Source organism: Acanthopagrus latus, chromosome 1 (assembly GCF_904848185.1).
Source record: "Acanthopagrus latus isolate v.2019 chromosome 1, fAcaLat1.1, whole genome shotgun sequence".
In the NCBI taxonomy this organism is placed as follows: domain Eukaryota; kingdom Metazoa; phylum Chordata; class Actinopteri; order Spariformes; family Sparidae; genus Acanthopagrus; species Acanthopagrus latus.
The window spans coordinates 19,825,944-19,835,938 of NC_051039.1; the positions used below are offsets into that span (position 1 = coordinate 19,825,944).

The following is a 9,995-nucleotide window of genomic DNA, read 5'->3' on the forward strand; positions in this document are numbered from 1 at the left end:
ATTAAATTTTTAAGACTCAAGTTTTTGCCTTCCCCTCATAAATCTCAGAGGCTGTCAGAAATATTATGCTCTGAGCATATGAAAAGAAGGTGATATTTCTCTTTCATATTCTGCAGGAAAATCCTCCTGAAGCTCTTGGAAAGTTTAATGTATTCTGCATATTGAAGACCACCTCCTCTCCAGTCAGAGGCTGTTATGCAATAGTGAGGTGTTCAGTCTTTCCATTTTCCTGCTCAGAAGTACGCTGATGCCACCAAGTTCAAAAGTAATTTGAAAAGCAGATAAAACTGAGGATTGACGGAAACAGCCAACTTTTATGATGCTATGAAGAGAAAATGCATACTTATAGGCTATATTATGGTGCACTATAAAGAAAAATATACATTCATGCTCTGAACAACACATTTTTAATTTTCCCTATATACAAAAGGTAACAGCTCTGTAGGAAGCATGTAAGTTCCCTGTGTGTTAGCTGGTAAAACTTAGGTTATGAGTGGAGGACAGCAAAGCTGAGTTATGAGACTGGCAGATGAGATTTCATTACTAAATCACAGTCTCCTAAAATGCTAAATTCTTTCCAAAACACAGTGCTGTGTTGAGATAAAGACAGTGCCTGGAAATGAAAATCCTGTCTGAATTTGTCATTTTCAACAGTAATATTCCAAAACAAATCATTACAACCCGATCAGATATCAAGTTGCATTAATCTTGAGTTAGTAGAGGGCTGACCAGCTGCACACAGCAGACATCTCTCCAGAGCAATACTCCTTGATGCCTGCTTTACTGTGGTTGTGTTAAATGTGCTAAACCTAATAAGAAAATCCACAAGTCAACTGAAAACAAATGCATCAATGGAACGAAAGGGTATGATTCAACACAGCAGAGATGTGGGGGTTCCCCCACAGCATTCAATATAAGCAAGGAAGAGAAACTGAGATGACCACAAACTATGTGGAGCTCTGTGTTCCCCTTTCACCCGCATTATGGAATCACATCCTCATAAATCAGCATCAGCAAAGCCAAAATCCAAAACAAAAACACATACCAAGAGCTTCATTTCACTGGGTGATTTGAAGATTAACAGGGTAAGGAAAAAGGGAAAATGAATCTCTGGATTCAGGGACTGCAATAATGAAATATCTGTGGATTCAAGTCAGCTTAGATTTCAACATGAAATTTACTGGGTCTTTGGTGTAAACGTGTTAGTCAGATATGAAAAACAAGGACAGCCTTTTGTGTGGATATAATCACAGTGACCAAACAGCTTTACCTGAGATACTGCTGGCCAGGTGAACTACGCTTATGTTAACGCTGCACTGACTCTGGCTCACTGTCTTCTATTGGAAAATTATGGAAAATAGGTCAGCCAGCTACAGTACTGCTGAACCGCAAGGGGATCTTAAACAATCTGTGCAGTAAGAATTTAACTCTGATACAGTCAGTCAGACATGGCTAGACGAGTGTCACAACAAGGTTGCCTTAACTATTAAGAAACATCCCCCTTTCCACATTCCCTGAACTGAAATGTGCTAAACTAAGGCAATCAAGGAAACCACAAAAACTCTTTCCAAACTGTTAAGATACTTATGCATTATCACAGCGATATACACCACTCAGCCAAAACACTACAACTGGCTGGGTGAAATTACCATCAATGATTATCTCTTTACAATATATTGTTCTGCTGGTAATACTTGGGTCCAGGAATTCAGATGGATGTTCAGAGGAGAGTTTGGTTGCCGGCTTAGCATTAGGTATGAATGGCACGATCCAAAGTTTCCCAGCAGATCAAGCAAGCAAGTTCATTATAATAACAAAAATAATAAACAAAGATATGTAGATATTAAAAAGTGTTTAACCATACTTTTTTGTATATAAAACTGGGGGTTTCTTTCAGAATAGCACAACTGACAAGTTCAGCTTTGAGTTGAGTCATGTGGCAATAATTTTGTTCTTTGTTGGGATTACCCACATGTCCAATGAGAATTATTTATGTTGTGACCACAAATTCACAACGTCAAGGATAAATACAGCTGGACAGCTGCATCACAAACTGAATATAAATGTTTCGGCATGATGACAAGGGCCACCGACTCGGTATACAGAACCTGCTTGGTGTGTGTGTTGTAAACTGAAGTATATGCTGGCGATGCAGACTAAACAGAGCCAGAGGAAGTTTGGGTACAGAGCTCTGTACAGCACTACAAAACCAAACCACAACACAGTGACCCCAAACGCTAGAGGCAAGATCAGGAGGAGGATAGGAGCATCATCTACTTCCTGCAAAGGCCTTTGCACACAGACTAATCTATAGTACTGAATATTTTCACAAGAGGAAAATTCTTAGCAACATTCACAGCCAGATGTCAAATGGAAAAAAAAGCTCATTAGCAAGCACAATTAGTCTTGCCGCAGACTAAGCATTTAACACAGAGGCATTCCTTTGTCTGGCACTGACTTCTGCCTCAGATGCAGAGCGCAACAGACTCTAGCACAGACTGACATCCTTCAGTGTTTTGGCATTTAAATGCAGCCTATTCAAGTCAGAAACACATCATACTGTCAATACAGGAGTGTCTTTTTTGGGCCAGACTTCTCACTACTGCTTCATGTTATTTCTGGCAGAGGGCACTCTTCCATCTCATCTACTGGTTCAAGAACACCCTTAATTTGTAATTAAATTGCAACTGCTACATTACAGTCAAAAGCATTTTTGGAATGGGTTGACATCTCTCAACTTTTCAGAAAGATGCTGGTGATGTCACTGTTGTTCTTTTTTTTTCTGGTCTAGGTAATACTGTTCATCATATTTTGTTCTCATATTTGTATCATGCACCCACATCCTCTTTACACTGATGATGTCATGATATCAAACAAAAAACCAAACTGATAGTTAACCACAAAGGGGTAGTGTAGATCATACAGCAGCTGTTGACAAGATATTGTTGTCACGGGTATAAGACACAAGTGCAGCGTTTTTTCTTACAGCGCAGACACACACTTCTTCTCAGCGTTCCCAAGCGCATAGTCAATGCTTTCCTGCACCCGAAAAGCACTATGTGGACACAGGCCATCTACTCTACTCTACTACTTTTGACGACACTTAGGCTTTAGATCTTTAAGACCTCAGAAAAATGGCCCACTCAGGACAGAAATTGACAGTCAGTGATCAATAGTAAAATGGTAACAACGTAAAAAGAAAACTGTAGTGAGTGCGAGTATGCTGGCAGGGACAACGAATAAGAGAGGACTATAACAGAGTCGAGAGATGATAAGAGATGCAAGAAAAGTATAAACAGATGAGCTGATGGAGGGAGACTTGATGAAAGAAGGGCTGACAGCAGCTGTGGGGGGCTGCTCCATATGGGCATCTTTCTTGTCTTGGCAGATCAAGTGTAAAATTACGGCTGAAGAACAAACAGACAAACAGGCCACCAAGCAAAAATTACAGTATAAACACACTAAGTTGAAAACACATCTATTCTCTCTGTACACACATTGCGCTACACTGCTTGTTCAGAAATCACACTGGTGGCCAGGCTCGGAAATAAACAAGGAGCCGAGTCAAAGAGGAAGTGTCTGACTCCAGACGGAGGAAAGCCAGAGGTAAGCAGTATGGAAATGGGCACGTAGGCTTGGACACATCAGACTTTGTGCACGCTCGCTTAAGCAGCACAAGCACTTCAAGAAGGCAGTGGACTGCAAAGACGAATCACTGACTGACCTCCACACAAACAACACACAGCATTTCAATATGGTGTAGTGAAGTTATGTGCTGAACAGGTGAGGCTTATTTGTCAGAATGTCTGGGCAGCTCGGTTTATGAGTGACCTTATCCATGGGTCCTACCCCTGAGACAAGTCTGAATAATTTGCATCACAAGGAGGGTACCTTCTCTCATCTTTCCTGAGGATGTCATGTTATCTGGAAATGTACCAGTAGCTCATAGATGCTGTTGATGCTAGTAAGAGTAGTTTACCCTCTCTATATATGTGGGGATCATAAATGTAGAAAACTAGTGAAAATTTTAAGAGCCGCCAAGTATCTTAGGGGTAATTTCTGCAGGAATCAAGAATCTTGAGTAGTGACTATTAATTGCCTCATAAGTGGGTCAAGCTGCACTTAATGCTGGAGCATTTGCTTGTTCCTAAATTAAGCTGGTGCCAGGGATACATAAAACAGAGAGCAACACCACAAACACGTCAGTGCATGACTCATGTCCATTGTGTGCTGATGAATCATAATCACCATCTCTGCGCCACATTTCAACTGTCAAAACTCTTATTGTTTGCAGGGGAGAAAGGCCTTTGGAAAAAACTAAATAAATAACACCACAGCACATGTATAGTCCAAGCCCTCACACTAGAAGCAGCTCAGAATGTGTTGATTAAATGTGACTACTGCTCTGTAATCAGCTTTCATTCAAATCATACAGGGAGGCCAGAGCGGCTGGCAAGCCGAAATAATACGACCAACTTAATCCATTCGAGGTGGGGATGAAGAAGTGAGTCAGAGATGGAATATGTATAACACACCTGCCAGGCTCAGGAGAACAAACAGAACTATTTCCCAATAACTATAATCTATTTCCTCTCATTTCAGCCTGCTTTACACAATAAGGAAGTAAATATTTACTATTTAACAAGATAAATATATTTCTCTCTTACATTTAGTATCAACAAAGCTTATCCATAATGCATAATTATCTTGCAACTCTATGTGGGCATTAGGGCCTGCAGCTAATGCTTTTTTTCATTATCAGTTAATCCGTATATTAATTTCAAGATGAATCATTTCGCCTATTGTGAACATTTCTCAGCATAACTCCCCAGAGTCCAAAGTGATGTCTTCAAAGTGCTTCTTTGTCAAACCAAACCAGTCCAAACTCAAAGACTCTTCATTTACTATCCCACATGATAAAGAGAAGCAGCAAATCCTTTATTGAAGAACTGGGAGCATCAAATGTTTGACAATTTTATTTTAAAAAATGACTGAAACAATTCATCGATTAATAATGTATTTTGTTACAATCTACTAATTAGATTAATCAACTTGCAGCTCCAGTGGACATCATAACCTCAAACCTTTCGGAGAGTGTTTCACCATCACCATGGCACGCTCTCTTTGCAACATTAATACCTCTTAATTTAGGAAGCTGACAGTCCTTATTTAGCTCAGCATCGCGTGCTGACAGTACCTCCTTGGTAAGCTCAACTGTGTACATGAGCACGTCTGTGTGCATGTGTGCGTCGACGTGTGCGTTGGTATTCTGTTTTGAGAAGACAAACATTGTGCTTGCCGATACAAACAAGCTGACACACACAGCTGTACTCTCTGAGAGCTGACAGTGAATGGTGAGACAGTAGTCCCTGATAACTTGCTAATGCTGGAGCAGGGATGGAGGTTAGATCATTATCTTAATCGCCACACCACCTCCAGCACCAGCTTCCCAAAATGTTACAATTGGGGTCTCTCTCACACACACACACACACACATAATGCATGACAGTAGATGAAAAATGTATAATTGGGTTTCCTTGCTTGCCTGAGTTTCAAAACACTCACACAGAACACGAAGAATCCTGAGATGATTCTTCCAGTCATTCCCTGCTCGCTGCATGCCAACTGGAGGCTATTGCAGGAAAAGGATCACATAGACAGACTCCCTTACTCACAGCAGAGGCAGTGACAGCACAGTGCAGCCAAGGGGCCATATTTGAAAAAGAGGTGAGAGATGGATTCATCCCCTCATACATCTCATGTCATTCACCTTTGAGAAACTCCAGATTCCATCCAGTAATGGAGAGTGAGGGGAAACACCCTGTTCTTGTTGAATTTCACTACATCATAAGCCAGCTCTCACTGCGCAGGAGACAGAGGGGAAACTACATCAATTGTCGGCTCCCTGCAGTGCTACGAATAACAGCTCCAAGATTGCTCTCTTTTACAAGCTTGGCAGCGAGCTCTATGGGGACAGAACGACACACTGCCAACCACCAAACTCAAACTAGGGTTGTTTTTTCTGTTTCTTTATCAATTTAAGCATCAAAGAGCAGCTGTCCCAGATAAATATTCGAGGCACGAGGAGGAGCCCCAAAAATGCCTTTGTTCGGAACTAGGAGGTTGCATTTGCAAATGCAGTGTGGGATGACCAAACTAGGGACAACTCAAATCAAAATCCTCTGGTGTGCATAAGCCCACCCTACATGAAATTCTAATCCACTGCTGTGACAAGAGTTGATCCAAGTGAGGCTGGGAAATTATAACAGAACACATCAAATTCAGCAGTCTCCATGACTCCTATCTAGGAAAAGCTTTACTTTGGTGGTCGAATTTTTTTTTGTCAGGAGGAACCTAGCCAGAAGAAAAACATACTGGAGTCTAAGTCAAGAGGCATTTTTTCAGCATTTGTTTAAAATAAAATTTTAATCCAAGAATAATTGTATAAAGTGCACATTCGTGGCTAAACTATTTGGGTCCAACAATGTGGATACTAGATTATAAATCACCTCAAATGAGCTTTCAATTTTCAATCTTCCAAATCAAAAGCAGGATCAGCGATTCACACAGCATTTTTTTTCTCTCCAGCACAGTCTAAGTCCAAAAACCCAACAACTTAAAGGTGACACAACTAGCTCAGCTGTAGCTGCACTTCCAGACTCTAGGCAGACTCTCCTGTGTGCACGAAGACAATCCACTGACTGGTCATGCAGGTAACACTGGGTGTTTAATTTGGCGAATCATGACACCCCTATTGAAATATTCAAAGAAAAAGAAATAAACAAGAGAGAGCCTGCAGAGGTAACTCACCACGGTTGGAAACAGATCTAAGTGTTAATGGTGACAGCACAGTGATAAGCCATGGCAGTCTCTTTGCAAAGACATTCCACCACATAAAGACAGCAGGGAAAGTTTATGGTCAAGAAAGCAGCAATTTACTAAAAAGGTTATTAGCAAACCCGAAAAAAGACTTTGACATTCATAATTATGTATGTAATCTTAAGGAAAATACCCTGTTTGATACAGAGCCACTGTATTACTAGTGATCTGATTGGGTCATGCTTAGAAAGAATGTACGGTGGCCAGCAGGGATGAAGGCTGGGAAATGCCACTGGTTTAATCTGATTTCAAACTCAAATTTTCATCACATCACATCACATTGTTGGGGGTTTGCTGACTTTAACAAATCCTGCCAATAATAAATTCATACAAAAATTGAAGATGAATAGTTCCAAATCTTATTTAAATTCCACCTTTCAACCTAGCCAATTCGAACCCTCTCTCTCTCTCTCTCTCTCTCTCTTATGCACACTATGAAAGAGACCACAGAGCAGACAGAGTAAAACTGGACTTCTGCTGGTATGCTGTGTTAGGCCTACATGCATGCGGTCGCCAGCACATAAATCAAGTGTGGCTACAACTACACACATAAACCTAAAATGAATGCACAGGTCTAAATGTAGACTTCGCCGCTCCAATCATCACTGTGCGAGCAGCAATGCTGGTCAGTCTGAGCTATGTGATCCCCAATTTCGCTCACACACACACACACACACACACACACACACACACACACACACACACACACACACACACACACAGAGTTTTCCTTATCCTTTCTCTCCTGTGAAGGACAGACAGAGGATGTGTCTATGACTGGGAAAGACTCACATTTCCTCTCTGAGGTTTCACATTCCTGGGATTCCGTCTGAAGACCACTGCAGCCCATTTAAAACCATTCCCCATATGGAGGAAGGGGGGAGAGACCCAGGGCATGGGAGATGGGGGGTGGCTAGGAAGGTCTTGAGCTTTTGAGAGATCATGTCTATTTAGCAAAATACTGTACCTCTCTCAGTAAATAAAGGAGTTTTCGTGGCACACTACGCCGAATGAGAAGACTCATTCATACAATGTAGCCACCAAAAATCATACCATGATGGGGCACCTGTTGTGCTACCATGTGGGAATTCAAAGTTACACTGCACTAATGTGAACCTTAAAACAAGAATAATAGTGGTCGAGACAATCTTATGTTCTCTGTTCCTCTGAAGGCCCCTCAGATTTACAATTTGTTGCCACCAGAAATTACATCTTTGTGCGCTCTGCTCTCAGCATAAATTCATCCATGCAGGTTACACATCAGATGCATCAAATGTCATCTCCCTCCTAGCAAGAGCAGGTTTGCCTTGTTACACAATGCAAACACTGAGGATAATTGTGAGTAAATCTGATATATAATATTGCTCCACTATTCCTCTTTATCTAGATACGTAAGGGCCATTGAGAATGGCAACAGAATGTGTGAAAAAATGTCGATTATTTTTAAGTTTATCATATAAAACCCCAAACATGAAGCCACACACAGTATTTCCTCCACCTCCTGGAATGTACCCTACCCTACCTTGAACAGGACCACACAGAGGAGGACGAGTCCTGATGATTAATGATCAGATGTAGTTCTGTTTTGATGACGGATAACAACTGTTTAAAACACATATGCGCGCGCGCACACATACACATACATACACACACACACACACACACACACACAGAGAATAACCTACGAGACTACAGCACTAAATGGATATTAACACTGAATTACCTATTAAGCTTAAGTGTTTTACCTAGATTAGCCTTTGGAAGAAAAGCATCAGTAACGATCCTTGACCGATAACTAGCCAAACGTTATATTCGCCAGCAAGGTTAACGTTAACATAACGTAAACAGCGTTGTTGTCGCAGCTAATGTTTGCTAACGACCACGGCTCATTGACTACCCTTCCATGCTGCTCATTGCGTTAGCGTGAGTTCCATCCAGTCAAAAATCAGGGGATTACAAGTGGTAAAGACTAATTTAAAAAATAAAAAATAAAAAATATCAGATGAACATTTTTATATCACACAAGACATGAGCCAGTGTTGTCCTGCAGTACCATCCGCAGATGTTAGTTAGCCCGGTTGGCTAGCAGGCTTGCTAACGTTTCCGAGCGGCGCAGGAAGGGGTTTAAATTCGCTTACCTGTCAACCTCAGCTTCACTGGGCCATTCCTCCTAACTCCTTGGCTAGACATTCCCCTTTGTGTTCCAGCTTGATGAAAAATCACAAAAAAAGTGTCTAATTCATGTGTCAGCGAAGGAGTTCTTCAAAAAGGTATCTCCCAAAACAATCCCTCTGCTAGCTTGGGGTTAGCTTGTAGTATCACCATAGCAAATCACGCTTACTGTGCATGCAACATAATGGTATCAGAATCATACCGCTGGATTAACACTCTCACTTTAGCCCCTATTCCGTAAAAAAATATACAGGTAACAACATTCCCAAAGGTCTTGTCCGTCGCGGGTACTGATGCGAATCAAGTGGACAGTTTGCCCTCCATCCGACGTCTACTCCGCCTGTGCTGCTTTAACTGAAGTTGATCGTGATGATGGTGAAGACTGTGCTACTGCAGGCAGACAGGCTGGGTCAGAGAGAGGAAGAGCTCATCCGGTGCAGCCGTTCAAAATAAAAGCATCATATAATAATGTATTTTCTGCAAATGTACTGCTGACAACAAAACGCATCTATATTCCCGGCTGTTATAAATCAAACACCTACATCGTGCGTTAAAATTCACCAACTACAGTAACACGCTATTTCTGCACGGTATAGTTGATAATATCTGACTCCAGCGGTACATATGATCCGGTGATTTTATTTTTAAATTCAAAATATTAAAATATTCTTTATCAAACCTTAATCCGGATAACTTAATGGAGTGTATGTCGACATGAACGACCTAAAGAATTTATGTGAGAGAATAGAGTTTACGAGCCATTAGCGGTTTTAATTTCTAATCATCAATATTGATTAATAAGTCAGTCAGTAAGAGTTGAATTAGTTAAGGGCCGTGGGACTGCAGAAGTGAGCGTCAAAGCGTCTGGGTGAGGGGGGCTCTTGTAAGAGATCATTGTGTCTGTTACATATACACACACGTTAAATGTAATGTATAAGGCAACC

General features: G+C 41.2%; 1 protein-coding gene across 1 annotated transcript in view; it reads right to left on the reverse strand.

Moving 5' to 3' along the window:
- Nucleotides 1-9,452, reverse strand: part of LOC119023193 (E3 ubiquitin-protein ligase SMURF2-like) — a 61,827-nt gene extending 52,375 nt beyond the window's left edge. Inside the window, exon 1 of the mRNA XM_037104936.1 lies at nucleotides 9,018-9,452. Within this exon, the coding sequence (XP_036960831.1) occupies nucleotides 9,018-9,069 (52 nt within the window). The 5' untranslated portion in view covers nucleotides 9,070-9,452. The remainder of the gene's footprint in view (nucleotides 1-9,017) is intronic.
- Between the last annotated feature and the right edge of the window lie 543 nt (nucleotides 9,453-9,995).